Source organism: Danio aesculapii, chromosome 16 (genome assembly GCF_903798145.1).
Source record: "Danio aesculapii chromosome 16, fDanAes4.1, whole genome shotgun sequence".
Lineage (NCBI taxonomy): Eukaryota > Metazoa > Chordata > Actinopteri > Cypriniformes > Danionidae > Danio > Danio aesculapii.
In genome coordinates this window covers 20285661-20308661 of record NC_079450.1, presented here as the reverse complement: position 1 = coordinate 20308661, position 23001 = coordinate 20285661, and the positions used below count along the sequence as shown (strand labels likewise).

The window sequence follows — 23001 nt, the reverse complement described above, 5'->3', positions numbered from 1 at the left end:
GCTTTCCTATGACTAGTATTGCAGTGTTTGCGCTTTTTCTTGTGCTATCAAAGCCAAGGATTTTTTTTTTGGCACAGAAAAGGCTTAGTTTAAAGCTTTGAAATTGTGCCTTAAACATTGTTGTTGGTGTATTGGTGACATAACAAATTATTCTATTGATTGAGTTGGATTCAGTTAAATAATAAAAATCTGGCATCCACACTTTCAGAAAGCGTGTACCTATTGAAATTAACAATGTGACTATTGACATTGACATAAATTTAAACAAATAGATAACAGACAAAGTAATGGCAGTTTATTACCAGGTTTTTGTGGCATAATTTACAATTGAAACATTATATCACTTCAAGCTATTAAAGGTGCAGTATGTAAGTTTGACACCCAGTTGTTGAACTAGGTATTGCACATCTGTTTCAAAACACACTCAAGCATAGATTGTCAGATTGACGACACCAACAGAAGTATGCCTGACTGTTGAGCCTAAAGGCTGATTTAAACCGCGTTCGAAATAAAAGCAACGACACTGGATAAATGAAATATTTCGTATTAAAAGCAGTTTTTGTTCGAACAACACCTCGAATTTATATATTAGAAACGGCTTCTATTTCGTGCAGCTGAACAACAGAAAACGGACAGTGATCACCTCAGGTACACCTCATGTGCTTTATTCAGTGTTAAATGCTAATAATGTGAGTTTAAATGCCATTTTAAGTGACATTGATACTACTGAAAGCCGCAGCAGATAGTTCACCTCAGATCTTGAAAATAAAATAAAATTGAACTTTAGGAACTGTGAAAACAAACACATATCAGTGATTCAGCATGTTCATATAATAATGTTAAAGAGGTTTATTATGTATTAATTGGATTATAAACCTTACTATTTCATGAGTGCGTGCAGTAGGTGCACTATTCTGTGCTTCTGAATGGCTGTATTTAAATTGGCTGTCGTGTTTCGTCTCACTGCAAATCTCATCCTGTAGCGTGTTGTTAGGACACAGGGTTACATTGTAACCTGCTCACCTAATGTTTACATATGTAACATTTATATTATTTGCTAATTAATAACCTCATGTGGAACTCTGAATCTGCGTCTCATTTCAGAGTCTGCTACTGTCCACCGGAGGTCGCATTTCAGTCATGGACACACACTTTAAGAGCCTTCCTGACTGAATAAATCAAATACACTGTTTTCTACAAATGAAGTTTCACAAACTAATTTTGAGAGGAGCACGTGATAGGATTGACTACAGCTGATCCCTATCACTAATCACTAACTAGCCAATCGGATCATTCCAAATTTAATATAAATATCCAGCCTAAACTTCATTCCTCATCTTCGTTTTGGAAAACCCCCCATCCATCCCTTCTCCCTCCTCCTCAATTCTAAGTTCGGGCGACACAGTGGCTCTGTGGCTAGCACTGTTGCCCCACAGCAAGGGGGTCGCTGGTTCAAACGCTAGCTGAGCCAATCGACACTCTCTGTGCGGAGTTTGCATGCTCTTCCCGTGTTCTTGTGGGTTTTCCCCAGGTACTCCGGTTTTCTCCCACACACAAAACATGCAATAAAAGTTAAAGTCACAAGCAACTACCACGTACAGTTAGCCGTCTATTCTTGGGAAGTTATCGAGAACTACCTGATCTCGTATCCCTCCTAATGCTCATTGACCAGGCGGGAGCCTTGGGCTCATCCATCTCTGAGCTCAGGGTTCTCTCCCGGGACAGCATGCCAAACCTGCTAAAATAGTCAAGCATTATCTAAGTGTGAACTCTTGAAAGGCAATCCGAGATGCTGAAATATAATTGGCTAAAGTGGCAGTGAGCGGGTCAAATGACCAAAACAAAAACAGACATTCTGGCATGTAAAAAGCACATATTCAAAGCAGAATATCTGACTTCAGCATTGTTTTTCAGACAAACAAGAATGTTCAATTAGCATGTTTCTTAAATATCTGCAAACATAGTATGGTATTTTTATGCTTTAGAAGAGTGAAAAACTACAAACAACACTTTTAAAAATGTCAATAAAAGTGACTTTATCAAACTTTTCCACACCAAAAGATGTTAAGATCTTTTGATCAAGGGACCATAATGCATTAAGATCGAGCTCCCATAATGCAATAATAATAAACACGAATCACAAAACAAGGGCAACTGTCAATTTACGGATATCTTTTTTACAATGCACATGAAAATAACAATTTTAATACAATCCACTTTAAGTCCATAAACCTTTGTTTAATAAAGACAGACATTTCCACTGAACTAGATAGTTAACCAATAGGATATTCACAACTTTATTTTATCAGACTATATATATTGGGCTGTTAAAAAGTTTCAGAATGAAAACTATCATCATTTACTCAATTCCAAATTCATTAATTACTTTTCCAGTTTAAATGAAGATATTTGAATTAAATCAAATTAAAGTTCAATTAAATTAAAGCTTTACTGCCCCTTCACTGAAAATGTATTCACCTACAATTATAGAGGCATCAAAAATTTATCCGTTGAGTGAAGTCTTATTATCACATTTTTATTCACATATCAATATTGATCAGTGATCAGTGTTTACAGAATTCAGATTTGGTTGCAGAAGCTCAGTCAAGCTTGCTTGACATGTAAAAAACCAATGGGGTTAATTTTTCGTGTCAAACGGCACGTTTAAACTTCTGAAGAGTCATTGAGGTTCCGCTTGTCCAGCAAGTACGGTTAAGCTTCTGTTTATGTTCACTGATCAAAAAATATATTTAAATAAATGACAAAAAGTTAATTTATGTGACTTTTTAGGGTATTCAATAGACAAATAAGTGCATGTTTATGATGGCAGTAAATGTTAAATGACTATTGTAATTGGTAATAAAAAAAGTTTGGTGAAATTAACTTAATAAAAATGTAAAATAACAATAACGTTTTTATTTTTATTTTTATTTATAAGAATTTTTACACAACAGTGGAAAGGACATAAAGTAAAACAAGTTAGAACTTATTTAAGTCTAAATACATACAGTATAGTGCAGGGGTGGGCAAACTCGGTTCTGTTGAGTTGAAGCTAAACTATGCAGGCCGGTGGCCCTCCAGGACCGAGTTTACCACCCCTGGTGTAGTGTATACATAGACATTCAGCCCCCCCCCAAAAAAAACAATATATTGGCCATTTTAGATTTTATGGCCATATCATCCAGCTCAACAATGAGCTTTTCTTGGATTCTTGACAGACTCGGTTGCCCTGTCATATGGGGACAGTTTGTTAGCCGGTTTTGTTAAAGTATATCCCTCTGGCTGTCAGATATTAAGTCATATTAAGGCAGTACAAAGAAATCCCACAGATAATATTCTGTAATGTTTGGCTGCAAGTCAGAAGGGATGGCTGTAATGCCTTAACTCATCCATGTCTGACTATCATCCTTCCCTTTCTTTTCTGATTGATTACTTCTAATCTACACAAGTGCTGGCAGGAAGTTAATAAACCAGAACACTCAAAGGAATGAAGGTGAAAACTATGTCCATTTTGCAGAAGCGCTTGTGACCTCTGTTAGGGAACAGGGAATTGGATTGTGTGCTTGTTTGGATAAATGTGTGTTTCTTTGACACCGAGCAAATTTATTCAACACAGGCTCATTAGACATATTTGCTTCATCCTACATCCTACATATTTGTGAAACTGCAAAAATGTTCTAAGCCTTTATGTGCTGTTGGGGATCAGTGAGTTTCTCGTGAGATCAGGCTGGTATTTAACAATTTTTAAATATTTAATAAATGCCGTCTTGATGAACAGAATTTTAATTTGATTATTAAAAGTAATAATAATAAAAATAAATAAACTGATCCCAATCTTTTGAAACTGTGTAGATTAGTGGGTTAGTTTAATAAAATAATTTAATGTGCGTGTTGAATATAATAGGTGTTTGGTCCGTCGCAAATCTTTTTAAATGCATTAAAGGGCAGCGCATATCTTAGCCTTACCCTGGAGTTCACCCTCCGCCTATGCTTCCATTGTTAAATGAATTTGAGAAAAAGTGTGCAACATTTTCACGCTAGAGAGCACGTTTTATGCAGGAATGTAACTGATATATGATATGCTGCAACGGCCCCTTTAAAAACGAGATCAATGTAGCGAATTTTAACCTTTGACGCTCACCGCCTTCGGTGTGTACACACAGTTAGCATTTCCCAATTTAATTCAAGATTTATTTTCTGCTAGAAATGTTTTGCAAGAACCTTTGAAGTCCTACGTTTAAACATAATAAAGGCATTAGTTCAGGTCGGAAAGAGTCACAAATGACCTTGTTTTTATGCCAAATGAAATGTATAAGCGCATTTTAAATGATTTCATTTATTTAAATGCCAGAACCCAGATAATTGGTTAAAAACATCAAAACAGCATGTCAACTGGGTCACCATTGACCAAAAACATCTCACTTTGAGGCCTTTGGTGCGTTATTTTAAGTCGGAATCTGATTAAAGCTGGAGTCAAAATAAATACAAGTTTGAAAGTGGATGAAGACTTGCATTAATAGGACTTTTTTTGTAAACAGAGTAATTTTCCTGGCTGAGTTCATAATCAGCTTCTCTTTGTAGATGTCCTTGTGAAGTGAAAACACAAACAATTCAGACAAATCAGTTTTGTGCTGGACAACATGTGATTTATTTCAGGGGCTTGTTTTGCAGTGGAACTGATTTAAAGCTGTTAATAACGCATTACTCCTCTGGAAACATGTTTTGACCTCGGAGGACCTCTAAACATCTTTGTATTAATATTTTACAAGCTGTTCCACGGCTTGAATATGAAAGCTTGCAAAGTTTTGATATCTGCTGAATTCTAAGTGTACTCACTGGCCATTTGATCTTAAAGGCTGATTCTTTTTTCCTATTTAAAAGGCCTAATAATTAGTGTAGTTTTGTTTTGCTTCATTTTTATGCAGTAGTTTTGGATTTATTATTTTTTGTGTTTTAAATTTTTTTGTATTTTATTGTTTTTGTTTTGGTTTTTATAATTATCTTTTCGCATTGCTTGCTTTTTTAATTTGATTGTTTATTTCAGTTTAGTTTTTGGCATATTTTGCATTTATTTTTGGTTTGTTTTACCTTGTGTATTTAAATTATTTTCACTTTATTTTATTATATTAAAGTACTATACCTTTTCCATCCTTTATTGTCCTTGACCGGATGGATTGGTGGCCTGTCCTGCTGTCTGCTCTGATCTCCTGCTGTCAGCTCTTCATGGCAATGCGGCAGCATCACATCAACTTTGAAGCCTGAGCTAAAAATAGCCTGTGTGTGAGGGAAGAAAGGATGGAGGAAGAAAGAAAGGAAAAGTCAGTGGATTAGCAACCTCAAAATGAACAATGCAAATGATGGGAGGGATTAGAGGAAAGGTAGAGAATGTTGAGGTGCATATCTGTGCTATTTGCCGTGATTGATGCTGTACACTAGGGCTGCACGATATTGTAAATTTTTGTGATTTATTTATATATATATATATATATATATATATATATATATATATATATATATATATATATATATATATATATATATATATATATATATATATATATATATATATATATATATATTTATTTATATATATTTATATATATATATATATATATATATATATATATATATATATATATATATATATATTTATATATATATATTTATATATATATATATATATATATATATATATATATATATATATATATATATATATATATATATATTTATATTGCAATATGAATACAATTACACTAGATAACTTAATATGTCTATTTGGAAAGAATTTATAATGTTAGATCGATTAAGATAATTCTGCAGTGGGATTGCATCTCCATAAAATCTAATAAACAATCTATAAACCTTTTGGGGTCTTCCGACACATTTTCGATGTAGTCTGTGCTATTTGCAGTGCATTTCTGTATTTGCATGTGTTGTGAGTATTTTCCTGCATAACAATGTATAAATACAATCAAGAAAAGATACAATTGAAATAAAGTGTTTTATTGTTTTCCGAATCTAACAGTATTCAAGTACAGTAACTAAATAATAAAAAATAAATGAAAATCACTAAAATTAATGGTTGTTAAAATCACAAATGGTACAATTTCTTATATCTGAATGCTTTTAAGGTCACTTTACAATCACAGGCATCAAAAACACACGCAAATCATAAATTGTAATACAAACTCAACATTGCATATCCTGTGATGTGACTATTGTGAATGATCACATTGCAATATTGATGCTGCAATGACACCTTCAAAATGGAATGTTCCTCTTAACAAAAGGTCATGTTTTATTAATGAAGTCACCCTGTTTTAATAACCTGGGTACAGATGTGTAAAACATATGCTGGGTTTTGAAACTGCAATTAAATTGATTATATTGGAAAAGATCAGCATGACTATTCTACCAAATTATTTTATTTGTGTTCAAAAGAAAGTCAAGGGCTGGTTTGCTTTTACAATATTTTTTATGTCAATACTGTTTTTTCAGTTTGCTGTACAATTCAATTTAGTTTAGCTTTGTAAACACAATTATACAATGCATATACAAGTACACCCCTCATAAATCTATATTTTAAATGTATATTTTTAATTGGGAAGCACTACAATATTATATTTGTGCATATACATTAGATTAGTCAGTACTGAAGCCAAATCTGGAGCTTATCTAACAAAATAACTTAAGATAACGTTTCAAAAACTAGTACAGCCAAATTGATATGTTATAGAAAAATATTAAATACAAATTAAAAAAAGAGAAAAAGTCAAGAGAAGCAAAAATGACTAAAATATAAAGAATACAGATAATCTTCTTCATGTTAAAGGTCAGTGTATGCAGGTAAACATGCCTAGTTTACAGTTTTTGGCAAAAGAAAAGTTAGAACATTTTTTTTTCAATTGTTTTGTATATATAATAAAAATGCATATATATATATATATATATATATATATATATATATATATATATATATATATATATATATATATATATATATATATATATATATATATATATATATATATATATAATGCAGAATAACGGGAGCTTATTAATTCTGAAAACATTTTTTTGGCTAATTATTATTTCATTTCAGTTAGTTTTGTATGACTGTTGTTAGTTTAGTTTACTTTTATTATTTCATTTATTGTGATTTTTTTATTTATTTATTTTATTTTTAAACATTTGATTTCAGTTAAATTCACATAAAGGATAGGCAAAGATTATTTTCGTTATTGGAGGGGCCATTAATCCGGATACCAGTAATTCAATACATTTAAAAAAATAAAGTTGAACCTTCATTTTATTAAATAACCTTTTGAGCCTGAGAAAATAATCAAATAATCAGTTTTAATAGTGCGATGAACCTTTTTCTCCTATAAAGAGCTGATGAAAAGTTTCCACGAATGTTAAAGGTTCTATACGATGCCAATGAAGAACCATTATTTCTAAAAGTTCTTTAATGCAGAATATTAACTTAGTATTAATCATTAATGGTAATGATTTTCCAAACATGATCTCTCCGTCCGCTAAATCACTTCAAAGTGTGAAACTGCCTTCTTGGCACTGGTTGGTTGCAAAATGCATCCAGTTTTGTTTGACTAAGTAAGCTGAGCCGGTAAGAGGTTTCCACAGGCTTTTTCTGTCAGTGGGAGTAACGTGGAGATTAGAGTTAAAAAGTGAAGGAATAGGAAAGGATTATGTTTGCTGGCTTTTTGCATGCTTTAATTCACCAGAAAGGGAGTTCAAGGGTGATTTCAATATGTCACCATACAGGAAGTCATGAGTTTCTCCATCTTGTTGTATTGATTGCTTCATGGATTATCCACTTTTTTACCATGGTAAATTACACTATATAAAATGAAATAGTTTGCAGTGGCATGAAGATATCTATCTGTCTGACTGTCTATGTATCTGTCTGTCTATGTATCTGTCTGTCTGTCTGTCTGAAATCTGTACAAACTGTTTCATGAGCAAATAATGGTACATAACGAACTATTTTTAACGTCAAAAAACAATGGATGTGAATGAGACCAAAAGTCTAGAGCCAAAGAGGTTCCAATGGCTGTCTCCGCTTGTACATAAAGAATAAGGTAATTCATTTTGATCTGGCTTGGCATTGGTTGAGGATCTGGCAACAACGCATGAACAGAATGTCCCATATGAGAATGATGACACGTGGCCGCTCATTCAATTCAATGTCACTAATATTAGTATAAGATTAGGAACACTTTTGTTAGTGTACACACATGTTGTGAAATGTGCGTGTAAATACAAATTATTTACACCGTTATCAAATAATAAGACTCAATGTTTTTTTAGGTGGTCAGGCACTGAGTCTCATGCTTTCCAGGAAACTCCTACTCTGAGTGGGGGTAAAAATGTGCCAGTCAGCTTTGCCAACAGGCACACATGGCTGACACTCCTATCCTTTAAAGGGATAGTTCACACAAAAATTAAAATCTACTCACTATTTACTCTCCCTCAAGTGATTATAAACCTTTATGTGTCTCTTTCTCCTGTTGAACACTAAAGAAGATATTTTGAAGAACGCTGGAAACCTGTAACCACAGACTTGCATAGTATTTGTTTCCTATTATTTGTTTCAGAAATTTTGGAAATAGATAAATAACTAAAAAACTTAAACTACTGACATCCATAGTAGGAAACAAATACTATAGATGTCTATGATTACATGTTTCCAGCTTTCTTCAATATATCTTCTTTTGTGTCCAACAAAAAAAAAAAAAGAATCTCAAATTGGTATTAAACAAGTGAATGGTGAGCAAATTATGACAGAGTTTTCACTTTTGGGTGATTTAACATTTTAACTGCTCTTCAGACTCAGAGAGATCCACACAAGTCTTTCAGAGGGAGGCTGGGAGGGCTACTTGAAAGTGGCAGTTTGACTTGAAATGGGTTTTGGACAAGGGGGAGGCCAAGCTGGAGCCTCTCTCCCATCGCTGGGGCTCTGCAATAGTTGTGGAAATTCCAAATTGAACCAAAACAAACAATTACAATTGGCTTAAGATGGCCAATGGCAATGAAAAATTAGGAAAGGTGCTTCAACCAGTAGAGCTATGGAATAAAAAAAAGGTTTGAAAATGAGCCATTGAGGATCTGACAACAGTGTATCTGCAGAAAGATTCATATGAAAATGATGAAAGGTTAAAAAGGAGAAGAACACATTTGTTTGTGTACATGTTTGTTGTGAAATGTGCGTATAAATATGAATTATTTACAGTTATTAATGAATGAGACTCAGTGTTTTTAAGGAGAGAGTCTCATGGTTTAAAAATGTAAAAAAATGTGCCAGTCAGCTTTGCCATCAGGCGCACATGGCTAATACTCATGTCCTTGAACTGCTCCTCAGACTCAGCTGGAAGCGCAGAGATCAACACAAGACTTCCAGAGGGCCACAGAGGTGCTGCGGGCGGCCAAAGAGACCATCGCTCTGGCTGAACAGAGGCTGCTGGAGGACGACAAGCGGCAATTTGACTCGGCCTGGCAGGAGATGCTGAACCACGCAACACAGCGAGTGAGTGATGCAAACCTGTGGGATGAAAAATAAGGTTTACTTATTAGGGAAATGTTTAAAAATGTCTGTTTTGGTTGGTAGGTGATGGAGGCTGAGCAAATCAAAACACGCAGCGAGCTACTGCACAAAGAGACCGCTGCCAATTACACCGCTGCCATGAGCCGTATGAAACAGCAGGAGAAGAAGCTCAAACGTACCATCAACAAGTCAAAGTATGTGCTAGTTACTATGTTAACCACACAAGCATTCCTTTAGGTCAGTGGTGTCAAACTCAGTTCCTGGAGGGCCACAGCTCTGCACAGTTTAGTTCCGACTCAATTCTAACATACTTATTTGTAGGTTTCAAACAAGCCTGCAGGACTCCGTTTGATCAGGTGTGTTTAATTAGGGTTGGAACTAAACTGTGCAGAGCTGCAGCCCACCACGAGTTTGACACCTGTGCTTTAGACCAATGGTTCCCAAAGTGAGCATTGGGACCCCCTAAGGGGTCACAGGACAATGACGGGGTTGCTTGGTGATTTCCAAAAGCTAAATTCATTCATTTGTTCATTTTCAACCGCTTTTCCGGGGTCGGGTCGGGGGGGCAGCAGTCTTAGGAGAGAACCCCAGACTTCCCTCTCTCCAGACACTTCCTCCAGCACTTCCGGGGGGATCCTGAGGAGTTTCCATTCCAGCCGAGAGACATAGTCCCTCCAGCGTGTCCTGGGACTTCCCCGAGGCCTCCTCTCAGTGGGACATGCCTGGAACACCACCCAAGGTGTCCTAGGCATCCAGGAGGCATCCGAAACAGATCCCCGAGTCACCTCAGCTGACTTCTCTTGATGTGGAGGAGCAGCGGCTCTACTCCGAGTTCCTCCCGGGTGACAGAGCTCCTCACCCTATCCATAAGGGTGCACCCTGCTACCCTGCGAAGGAAACTCATTTCAGCTGTTTGTATTCAAGATCTTGTCCTTTCAGTCATGACCCAAAGCTCAAGACCATAGGTGAGAGTAGTAACGTAGATTGACCGGTAAATCGAGAGCTTTGCCTTTCAGCTCAGCTCCTTCTTTACCACAACGGACCGGTACATCAACTGCATTACTGCTGCCGCTGCTCCAATCCGCCTGTCAATCTCACGTTCCATCCTTCACTCACTCGTGAACAAAACCCCAAGATACTTGAACTCCTCCACCTGGGTTAAGGACTGTCCTCCAACCTGGAGATGGCAAACCACCTTTTTCTGATGGAGCACCATGGCCACTTGGAGGTGCTAATTCTCATCCCAGCCATGTCACACTCGGCAGCAAACCGCCCTAGTGTATGCTGAAGGTCCATGTTTGATGAAGCCAACAGAACAACATTGTCTACGAATAACAGAGATGAAATCCTGTGGTCCCCGAACCTGACCCCCTCCAGCCCAAGGCTGGAACTCAACTTAAAAAGCCAAATAAATTTTAATAAACTAACAGAATTACCATATTTTAATCATGACCCACAGAAGATAAAAATAGTAGATTTTAATAGTAAAAAACAACAACATGTAAATTAAATGATAATTATTTTTATAGCATTGGTGTGTTTACGTTATAATAATGTAACTTTCTGACACCTTTATGGCCAGGAATGATCTCCAAGATTATATCAAAAATAGACTTGTGCTGAAAACATTGTGCCCACCAGTCTCATTAGTTGAGGTTAAAAGGATGACTATAAAAATTGTAAAAAAAAAAATGTTTGTTAGACTGTTGGACTTTTTTGTGTTGTCAATGTGCTTGTGTTTATACAAGTCTATTGTTGTGTGTGCAAAGTTTGTATTTTTATGACCAGCTCTGAGGAATTTGAGGGTATTGACTGGCATTGTTATTTTAGGGGTCGTGGGCTGAAAAGTTTGGGAACCTCTGCTTTAGGCTATAATACACTATGTCCAAAAACGCATACTTCTATGTATTATGTAAAAAAAACAAAAACAATAAACAAACTGAGTTAAGTATGTCTGAATTCATAGTTAAAAAACAAAAAACAAAACAGCAGACAAAAAGTGCCTGTGTGAAGTTCCTTTAAATTAGGCTGTTTGCACTCACTCCCAGTCTTAAAAGGATAGTTCACCTCAATATGAAAATCTTGTCCTCCTTTAGGCCAATGGTTTCAAACTCAATTCATAAAGGGCCTCAGCTCTGCATAGTTCAGCTCCAACCACCTCCAACTCACACCTGCTTAATGGTCTCTAGTAGTCTTGAACACCTTGATTAGTTGCATCAGCTGTGTTTGATTAGGGTTGGAGCAAAACTGTGCAGAGCTGTGGTGCTCCAGGAATCCAGTTTGAGACCTATGATTTAGGTCATTTCCACGAGTATTTTTATAAACAAGTTTTTTAAAATCTCCATCCATATGAAAAAGCCTAAATGCACTATGATGCATGTTAAAAGTTCTTCACCCGGGACAGAATTTTCAGAAATTTTTAAGTCACCTGATGTTCTCGTGTGGACAAACAGCGAGGCCCCATAGAAAAGGTGTGGTTTTGAAAATACCCATGTTCGTGCAGACAGGGCCTCACTCACCCTTCCCTTGTCACACAGCTGTTTGAGTTTCTTTTTTCTTTTGAACATAAATTAAGTTATTTAAAAAGAAAATGGAAATTTGTAACCTTTGACTTCCATTGTGACACACAGCTATGCATGTCAGGGGTTACAGGTTTCCAACATTTTTAAAATATCATCTTTTGTGTTAAAAAACCCCTCAAAGGTTTGAAACCACTTTAGGGTGAACAGTAAGTGAGGACATTTTTATTTTTGGGTGAACTATCTCTTTAATAGACAAAACTGATCATTCTGACCATAATTTGGCCAAGTACGATGCGATCCTGGATTAACATCTATGCTGATCCTGAAACATCATTTTTGTTCGAAAATGTAAACCATACCTATTCCCTACCCCTAAACCCAACCATAACTGTAAATTATTTCCAAAATTAGAGGGAAATAATAGTTAGATAACAATCATGTAGAAGTACATAAACCTAACCGTAAGCCTAAATGGTAACCATATCCCTTAATTCTGATTGGCTGATTGGAAAGTTGTTCCAGGATCAACATAGATGTTCATCCAGAAACATGTCTTACTTGGTGAAATCAGATTGGCGTTTTGACCACATCTGCTTTATTGGCCCACCTCTTTACATTTATTTCAGACATGCCTTGTATCGTATATCCGTGTTTATACTAATCTTCTGCCTAAAATCAACAACTGACCCTCGAATTATGGATAAACGTTTGCTTACTCATGTTTTCCAAAGTCTCCCTCATGCATAGTCTGTGATATGTCTTCAAGTACAGTCCGATATCTGTCTGATCCAAGCCGTTTTGCGTGGGTTGATGCCTCTCGCCATGAACTAATTAAACGTTAGACCTTCTCTGACATCCATCCATCGCAACATATAAAATCTTGATGCCACTCCTGCTTGAAAAAGACGCAAAATATGTTCCTGTTGAAAAAAAAAAAAAAATCATCAATGTTTGAAAAGATTTGGAGCACATTTATTGAATACATGAATAATTTGGACATTACATTGGCTGAAAATTCTGATGGGATAATGTGGCTCTTCTTTGCTTTAATCTTTTATTCGTCATCATTGTTTATTTATTTGCTTGTTTATTTCCTCCTATTTCATATATCAGCTCAATGTCTCACACTTATGTCTATTGAAGTGTTCTGTCTTGTGAGGGTGGGACTTGGGTGTGGAGGGTGGTTAAAAAAGAATCTTTACATGTATATTGACATGATTCTGTAAACTGTTGTATTGGTCTTTGGACTATATCGGCTTCCAAATGTAGAGAGCATATACAATAAACAAATAGAGAGGTATCGGTTAACATTATTGGGCAAAAGGTCCATATCAGTGTCTACCTCATTTAGAAATCACAAAACTAACAGTTTGTAGGTCAGTTTGCAGCTCTGTCACATCTTCCCGTGCAAGTAGGCAGATCTGGATACTCTCTGCCGAGAATCATTGGTGTGTGTGTGAATGTCTGAGAGCTTTAGTTGATGGTGGGTTTCTAGCGAGTGACGGTGACTCAGCAGCTCACAGGGGAGCTCAACTCTATCACACAACCGTCCTAATCCTTTCACTCAGCATTTGCCTACAGTCTCATCATATGTGAACGGTTGCCATGGTGACATGCACAATGCTATTTATAGGTCTTTACAGCAGCTCTAATCGCTCTCTCTCTCTTTCTTTTTCAGGCCCTACTTTGAAATGAAGGCGAGGTATTACTTGCAGCTTGAGGTACTTGAAAATAATGATGGGTTTTAAACGCACCATATTATTATAGAAAAATGATGCACATTTTTGTAATGTTTTTAAAGCCATAGTTCACTCACATTTTCTCACCATTTCCTCACATTCAAATGGTTCTTAACGTTTATGAATGTCTTTCTTCTGTTGAACACAAAACAAGATATTCTGAAAAATGTTTGAAACTAGCTGCCAATAGCTATGTTTCTATCCAAAGATGCAAATTAAATTTATGAGCAAAACTGGATTATTTTATATAAGATGTGCGAATAAAGTAGAATCGTAATTTTCTGATAGGAGTAGCTGTGTGAATCTTTTCTTTATTTAATAAGTGACTTGCGCCTCAAAAGACAGTATGCCAACACTCAATTAATGCACGGTGGCGTTTGAAGACATGAGACACGGAGCACAGACGTTCTTGGCTATTCTGAAGGTAATTAATAATATAGTTACACTAATAATGAATTGGTTAAGGCGGTTTAGAATGACCAAAACAACATTTCAGATGTTTTTCAATTTGCAGATTTGTCCATTCACACACATTTTTATCATCACATGATCTCTTAGAACAAAATCACATGACCTTTTTAATGTGCATATTGGAATTTGTTCAGTGAAAGTGTTTCCATCTCAGTTTATGCGCATCTTTTCTTATCGAATAAAATGTTTATCCTGCTCCAGTTTTGCGCATATGTTTTTTTTTTTATACGCATTTTCAAAATTCATGTGCATCTTGGCATTTCCATCAACTGTTTTTTTATGCGCATGTCCAAAATGTGTATAAAACTAGGATGGAAATGTAGCTATTGACATCCATAGTTATTGAGTGTAACGAATCACAAATCTCACAGTTCGGATCACATAATGTTTTTTAGTCACGGATTGGACCATTTTTCGGATTAACCAAAAGGGAGGAGACAAATGTAATTTGCTTTCCATTCATTACAAAAACAGTACTGCAAGACACTTGGTTTTCACAAACAGAACTTAGAACCTGCAATTTTATTACCAATAAAATGAAAAAATAATCAGCTGAATAAAAATAAATAGTAAAATATATAGTACTGTGAAAAATTCACTGTTACTGTTGCTTATAACGCTAAATGTAGAAATCTAACAACCCATATTTAATTTTAGTCTCAGTTTCAATAAATGATTGAGTTATTCACTCATAAAACTTCATGTTTCATTGCTAGATGGATGATTTTTGAAGAATTATTCAGTGGCATATTTTTGATGGCTGATTGTTGCCACCTACTGGTTAAATAATGTAAATGCTGCCTACAACTTTCATTTTTGAAGGTCATTAAATGCATATGATGATGATTTTAATCTTTACCATAAACATTAATGGTTTTATCATATAAAATAAACTATAATCTGTTATCCCAGTACTTCTGACTGTATGTAACTTCATAACTAACTTAAAAGACTAAAGACTGAATCTCTTTGCGTTTTCAGATTTGAATGCAGCGATTCGAAGGATTATTAAACATATGCAAATCAACATCATTTATAATTTATGTTGTGAGGGTATGAGATCCTGATCTTTTAATGATTAATCGAGCATCTTACACTGAATGCATTGATGCAGGCTAAACAAGTAGTGACAGAAAATAATTTTAATGAAACCCAAAACATCCCGAATAACCTACTACAACAACAAAAGAGGCGATCTCTCTGCATTCATTAAAAATTTAGAATTAATCTACTAGTAAAAAAAAAGTATTAATCCGCAGGCCATTTGTGTTCCAAACTGTGTCCCTATCCATAGTGGTAGGAACAAAAAATGCTATTCAAATCATATTTCCAATATTCTTCAGTATACCTTCCTTTTGTGTTCATAAGAAAAAAGAAACTCAAACAGGTTTGGAACAAGTAGAAGATGAGTGATTTTCATTTTTGGGTGAACTATCCCTTTAATTAATGTGTTGGTTATTTTGAATAAGTATCTATAATTATCCAGTTTTAATCCAATTCTGTTTTTCATATTTAGTTTAATGTTCCTGTTTTCTGTCCTTCCCTCTTCAGCAACTAAAGAAGAATGTGGATGACCTGCAGGCCAAGCTGACGCAGGCTAAAGGGGAATATAAGTCGGCTCTGAGGAACCTGGAGAGGATCTCCGATGAGATCCACGAGCGCAGACGTTCTTTGGGCATCGGCCCACGAGAGAGAGGTGTGGGTGCAGAGGGTGATGGTGTCATCGGTGAAGACTTGTCTGGCTTTAAAATGGAGTCTGATGGAATATCAAGTAAGTCCAGATTATCTCATGAATTATCTTGAATTCTGATGCCAAACCGAGGCAAGGGAAATTATTTTTCTGTTTTTTACATGAAAAGTAATGAAATTAAAAGTAATCAAAATAGTTCTACTTCAGCTCAAAAGGACTTTTTCATTTAATGTTTTTTTCCATAGTATAAATTTTTTTATGCATAGTATTGCAACTTTAGTTGAACTGTTTAAATGGTTACTTAGGAAGTTTTTAATTCAACATCTATTGTTGAATTAAATGAATCAACATATACTTGGTTTTAAGCCACGTCGATGCTAAAGTTGTGAACCTACACTAGTCTCACGGTTCGGTTACGATTATCATGCCATCGATTTAGTTCAATTCGATATCTCGGTGCATTGACGATGCTTTCCATACACAATTAAAAAATTTACTTCACAGCACAACAATTCTTGTATTAAAATTTATAAATATATTTATATACTAATTGTAATACAATTTTGTCCTTTAAAACAAACAGTCAGATAAATCAACTGTACCTTTAAAAACTCAAGTACATGCACAGAACTACATGTGCATTTATAGCAAATAAACAAATATAAATATCCTTGTCGACCGAGTTCTTACACCCCTATGAGTACTCACGTGCTCAACAGAGGGCTGCGATTGGCTCTAACGCTCTGGCGCTGTTTACCGATGAGTGACACTGATAAACGGCAGTGGCGATCACAGCTGCTTCGTGATAGACTCGCTCTGCAGACATGCGCTCGTGTCTGTATCCAGAAGTATCGCTGTAACAGGGGAGAGAAGAGGAAAAGTTACCTTAAGCCAACAGGTCCAAGGTCCACAGTGAGAGAGAGAGAAAGAGAGAGAGAGGGAAAGAGAGAAAGAAAGAGTGAGAAAGAGAGAGAAATAGGGTTAACTTTGTTTCTTCACAGCAGTGAAATAGGGGCTTCTGCTGTAACTTCAATGTCAGTGAAAGACTGTCCAGCAAATTGTGCAGAGTTTCAGCGTTTTTAAGTAGTTAAGAACTACAACTCACTAAAAACTGAATTACTCACGCTCGCCTCCCTTGTCACAGTAAGCTACCGTAATATACCGCAAACGAGATAAATGACGTCAGTTCGTAATAACCGGTTAGCATCTATTACTGAACCTATACCAAATTGTCCGCGTCTGGAACAATTAATTTTGACACCCCTAGTAGATGCACAGCTTTTTTTCTCCTTTTATCTGTATCTGTACTGCAGTTTCCCTTTTTGATGTTATTTAGATTTACTTCAGGAGATTAAAAGAAAATTTTCAGCAATGTTTAAGCTCTTTCACTACCTAGTATCTAGATAATACCACACTATAGTACTAGCAATTTATATTATTAATTAGATAATACTACACGACACTAGTAATTTTACACTAACAATTTTTTCTCTTTTAGACCAACACTATTAAATAATTTATTTTCACCAATTTATTGTAATATTAATTTTTATTTACTTGTTTTTTTATTTACTGTGTCATTCTGAACCTTTTTTTCCCTATTAAACCCGATCTTTTTAAGTCTGATTCTTGGTTGCTATAAAAGTTTTATATTTCTTTTGCTTTTATGGTATTCATTCAGGTTTATTTCTTATTGTTTATTGGCTATAAAGGTTTTATTTTGAAATTTATTGTAATACAATTTGGGATATTCTACTTCGGCCCACAGCACTCAATCAAGTTTGGTTTTTGGCCCTTTATAAGAAAAAGTTTGGGCACCCTTGATCTAGATTAAATTATGAAATGCATTCCGTTCTTTTTATGGTTCATCTTGTTGACACTGTGTTCTGTTTTAGTTGATTTTGATATATAATTCTGTCTTGCATTACTATTTCATTGCAGTCCAACTGCACCAGAGTTTGTTTGCAAGCAGACTGAACCGATTGAAGGTTCAAATATGCAGTATTCACACTCATTCAAATGAACAAGCAGAGCAAACCCCTTAAAGAATTTAAATGAAACCTGCCTAGTGTGAACACTATGTTATTGTCTAAATAAACTGCTTATTTACACAAAAATTATGCAAAAAATCATGACAAGCCTGAAGCCTGACATCTGCTCTTATTTTTACTTCCTGCAGTGGCTTCCGGGTCATATGAGGATGAAAACTGCAGCACGAGTGCCATGTCCGAGGAAGACTCTGAGACTCAATCCAACAGCAGCTTCAGTTCAGGGCCTAACAGCCCTGTGGACCTGCCCTGTCCGTTCTCCTCATCCTCCTCCTCATCCTCCACTTCCCCAATCCCGTCCTCTCGCCCTTGCAGTCTGGACCTGCCCAGCACCGTCTCCTTGTCTGACTTCAGTCTGATGTCTCCAATCCTTGGCCCACGCAGTGAATGCAGCGGTGCCTCGTCCCCCGAGTGTGACTTAGAGAGAGGTGAGATATTCTTGGTGGTTGAGTTGACGGATGGGACCCAAATAACCCTGCACGTGAGGGACTGTGTTTAGGCCTGCTCTCGTTTGTGGGATGAGGCCATTTTTCTTGGTTTTCTGCCTGCTTGCACCTGTGCCCTATAGACGGGTCCATTAATCTCACTGATGGATAGCCGGGTAGTTATTCTATGTAACAATAAGCACAAAACAAGTTTATCTGGTAAAGTTTGTTGTTTTTAAATTAGTGCTGTTCATTTAACACATTTATTTATAAAAAATATGTAGAATGCTTATACTTTGTAATATTAATAATATAAATTGTATTTAGTAATATAAAAATATACAATAATAAAATATTTAAAAAGTTAAATGATTGTTATATATTAGTGTACATTAACATATTAAAACATTTTTGGTATATTGTACACCTTATTCTTTGCCGACGAGCGGGCGCAGCCATTTGAATCTTTTTAGCTCGAGACTTCCGGTCTCATTCACTTCCATTCATTTTTAGACCTTAAAAACTGCTCGTTGCGCTGCTTGATGTAGCAAACTGATATTTTCTTATTATATTATTCTACTTGGTCTGTATAGTAATGCAAACATTTGTTTGTAGAGCAAGTAGTTTGACGTTTATTATTCCTAGTCATTTCTCCCATATGGGACCTAATTCTAAGTTCTAAAACAATCGTGAAAACAGGCGCACTTCCGCATTTTAGAATAAAGTCAATACAGTGCATCCGGAAAGTATTCATAGCGCTTCACTTTTTCCCACATTTTTTTGTTACAGCCTTATTCCAAAATGGATTAAATTAATTTATGTCCTCAAAATTCTACACACAATACCCACAATGACAATGTGAATAAAGAGCTTGAAGAGGTACTGCAAAGAGAAATGGGCAAAAATTCCCAAAGATAGGTGTGCCAAGTCTGCGGCATCATAGTCAAAAGGACTTGAGGCTGTAATTACTGCCAAATGTGCATCAACAAAGTAATGAGCAAAGACTGTGAATACTTCTGTACATGTGATTTTTCAGGTTTTTTTATTTTTAATAAACTTGCAACAATTCAAAAAATAACTTTTTTCACATTGTTATTATGGGGTATTGTGTGTAGGATTTTTTAAGGAAATAAATGAATTGAATCCATTTTGGAATAAGGCTGTAACATAAAGTGTGGAAAAAGTGAAGCACTATGAATACTTTCCGGATGCACTGTAATTTGCTTTTGTAATAGTTATTGTATAAAAAATACTATAATAATTATAATAAATATAATATAATATAAATAATAAAATATTAAATACTATAATATTTTTACTATTACACACACACACACATACACACATACATACATGTGTATATATATATATATATACATATACATATATATATATATATATATATATATATATATATATATATATATATATATATATATATATATATATATATACATACATATATATATATATATATATATATATATATATATATACATTTTGTTATTACAATATTTCATACTGTATATATTTGTAATTAATTATTATTTTTAATATAAAAAATATTAAATTAAAATATAAAAAAAATTATAATATTAATAGGGTATATGCAGGAATCCTAAAGGTAATTTCAATACCTTTTTAAGACTTTTTAAAGACCTTCTCAGAATATTTTAAGACCTCATCTCCACTTTAAGTTCTAATCAACAGATGCAACAAGAACTCCGATAAGCTCGGAAGAAGCTAAGCTTGAAAGAATAAATTAAACCAAAGGCAAGATTTATTAAATATCCGACACATTTACCTTTACTATCCCAAAAACGAACATGTACGTCGAGCTGCTTCTTCTTTGTTGACTGATTGAGAGACTCGTCGAACATTAACACAAATGTTCCAGCTTTCTAGCTGTCTAGCCCAAATCTCCAATGTAACCAGTTTTGTTCTGACAGGTCCTAACTATGTCAGAATCCAGAAAAAACGACCTGAAAATATTTAAAATGCCTTCGTTCAAGTTCAGTGAGTGGTGATTCGCCGCAGTGTAAAGTGCCCAGATAAACCTCAGCGCGATATGCCACCCATAGCCACCCTGATGTCAGCAGAAGTCGGGGCAGAGGTTGCTGTCGAAGCTGTTTTGACAAGTTCAGCTGTCGTGTTGGGTAGTGGTGTGGCTGGTGTTGCATAATAACTGGCAATGAACCAATCGCATGGACCGAGCATGCCGTTGTTAATATTTGGAGGAAAATAAATATATTTATGCTTTTGTGGAGTTAAACAATTTGGACAACGCTTGAAAAAAATTTAAGACCTTGTAAAAACGTGATTAAGACTTTTTAATTCCTTTTAAGGGCCTTAATTTTCTCATAATTGATTGATCAACTTTTAATACTTTTTAAGACACGGACACCCTGATTAAATGTCATTTCAATTGTTGTTATTTCTCATGCAAAAAATATCAATTTATATTTTTGCTCAAATTCATATGCTTAATTAATCTACTGGTTTGTATTTAGGTGACCGAGCAGAAGGTGCGGAGGCCGTACTGGACAACGTTCTCAATAACAACAGCATCAGCAACGCCAAAACAACCTTCAGCCTGGACAGCCGTTTCCGTCTGCTGTCTCTAAAACTGAGCCGGAACGACAGCAGAAAAACCGTTGTTCGAGACCCCCTGGGTCTGGTTCAACACCCCTCGCCAGCCACAATCCTGCTCGATGGGATGTGACCGCAGACACTGATGTATTCATCCACAGTCTGTGCTGTCGAGAGACTCTCCACTTCACCCGTGTGTCATCCAGCTCATTCCTCTCACTGTCTACAATGTTCCAGCAACTTTGAGACTCAATTCATGAGTTGAAAAAAGCAACCCTCGTGACACGATGTGCTGAGGAGACAAATCTGCCATTTTGGAGGAGCACAGAGCTGACTTAAGCTTTGAAAAGTGGACAAACATCTCCATAAATGCTATTAATTGTGTCATTTCCACGTGTTCTAGAAAGTAGGAAGACACTTAAAAAGGGATAGTTCACCCAAAATTGTTAATTTACTCACTATTTACTATTTACGAGTTTCTTTCTTCTGTTGAACACAAAAGAAGATATTTTTAAGAAAGATGAAAACTTGTAACTGCGGACTTCCATAGTAGGAAAAATAAATTCTGTGGAAGTCAGTGGCTACCGGTTTCCAGCTTCCCTCAAAATATCGTCTTTTGTGTTTAACAGAAGAAAGAAACTTATTATTTGACACGAATGATGACTGTCCCTTTAAAGATGTCTATTAAGGAGCACTTGTGTTTTCACTAATAAAATGCATAAGTAGTTCATTATGTAGATTTAATCCACTGGCTGTCGTTGTAACTGTATCAAGGAAAATATGCAGTCATTTGTGAGGCAGTTACACCCGTTTTGAGTTACTGTATATTTAGGGCATGATCTCGCTTCGGCCTGACTCACTTGCATGTCCTTCCATCTTCAAAAAAGGACTTGAAATCTCCCGATGATTCACATTTGTGACTTGTGACGCATCTCAGGTCACATCCTTGACATCATTTGGAGACTTGCAGGAGCCAAGTAGATCTAAACTGGTCACCTTCACCTTTCTCCAAAAGAGTGCATGCCACCATTTTCTCTTTCTGTGTAAAGAACAATCATAATTTTCAGTATGAATAGAAAAAATAGCAATACAAAAACTGTGTTTACTGTACTCACACTATTCTGAGGGAAGGCAGAAGGTGTATGGGCAATTTTTGATGGGTCTCGGTGGGAGATGTGCTGCACTGATGAAGAGGACAATAGCTGAATGTTTCATCCAGCATCTGTGGTGCGGGAGCCACTGATTCTGGGACAGATGGCAGTTTCAGGTCTGGTCAGAAGGCTGTTTATAATGTCTAATGTGTGACCTTGTGTCTCGTCTGTTTTGCCTTCATGAATGTTCTTTTCTCGTTTGTTTTCTTGTTGGTTCTTAGGTCTGTTTGAGAACTGATTGTAAGAAAAAAAAAAGGCTTGTAGCAGTATTTAAATGATTTGTGGTATTTAGTTTTTGTTGTTGTTTACTTGTGTAACTGTTTTCAAACTGAAATAAATATTTAATAACCGAATTAATAGTCAAGTGTACATTTTTCTGTTAGTTTGCTGTCGGCTGTTATTAAAACAATGTCCGTGTCGATAAATTCATCGGCTAATTACATATTCATATTACATGCTCCTCAACCTGAGTTCAGACGGGTCCTTTCCTTGACGTTTTGACATTAATTAACGTTAACATAATAATTAACAGGCCAGGCGCCCCGGTTTCAACTCCGGTTGTTAATGTTGTTTGTTTTTTAATGTCACGCCTGAAAAAGTCATATTATGTGTCGTGTTTTATCCTTAACCATCGCTTCACGACTGAGCAGTGCTGCGCTAGAAGTTTAGTAAATCATAGGTGGCCAATCACGTTATTGTAAATTTTGAATGACAACATTACCATCCAATCACATTTAAGGCGGGAAACGCGCGTCATATCACATACGGACCCTCAGCATGCGTCAATAGCGCCGCCACATT

At 35.7% G+C, this 23001-nt stretch overlaps 1 protein-coding gene across 1 annotated transcript in view; it reads left to right on the top strand.

Annotated features, from left to right (window-relative positions):
- The window catches only part of sh3bp5b (SH3-domain binding protein 5b (BTK-associated)), a 34719-nt gene extending 13206 nt beyond the window's left edge, over positions 1-21513 (top strand). Inside the window, exons 4-9 of the mRNA XM_056476017.1 lie at positions 9383-9547; positions 9629-9759; positions 13766-13808; positions 15849-16068; positions 18167-18463; positions 20971-21513. Of these exons, the coding sequence (XP_056331992.1) occupies positions 9383-9547; positions 9629-9759; positions 13766-13808; positions 15849-16068; positions 18167-18463; positions 20971-21182 (1068 nt within the window). The 3' untranslated portion in view covers positions 21183-21513. The remainder of the gene's footprint in view (positions 1-9382; positions 9548-9628; positions 9760-13765; positions 13809-15848; positions 16069-18166; positions 18464-20970) is intronic.
- The last annotated feature ends 1488 nt before the right edge of the window (positions 21514-23001 follow it).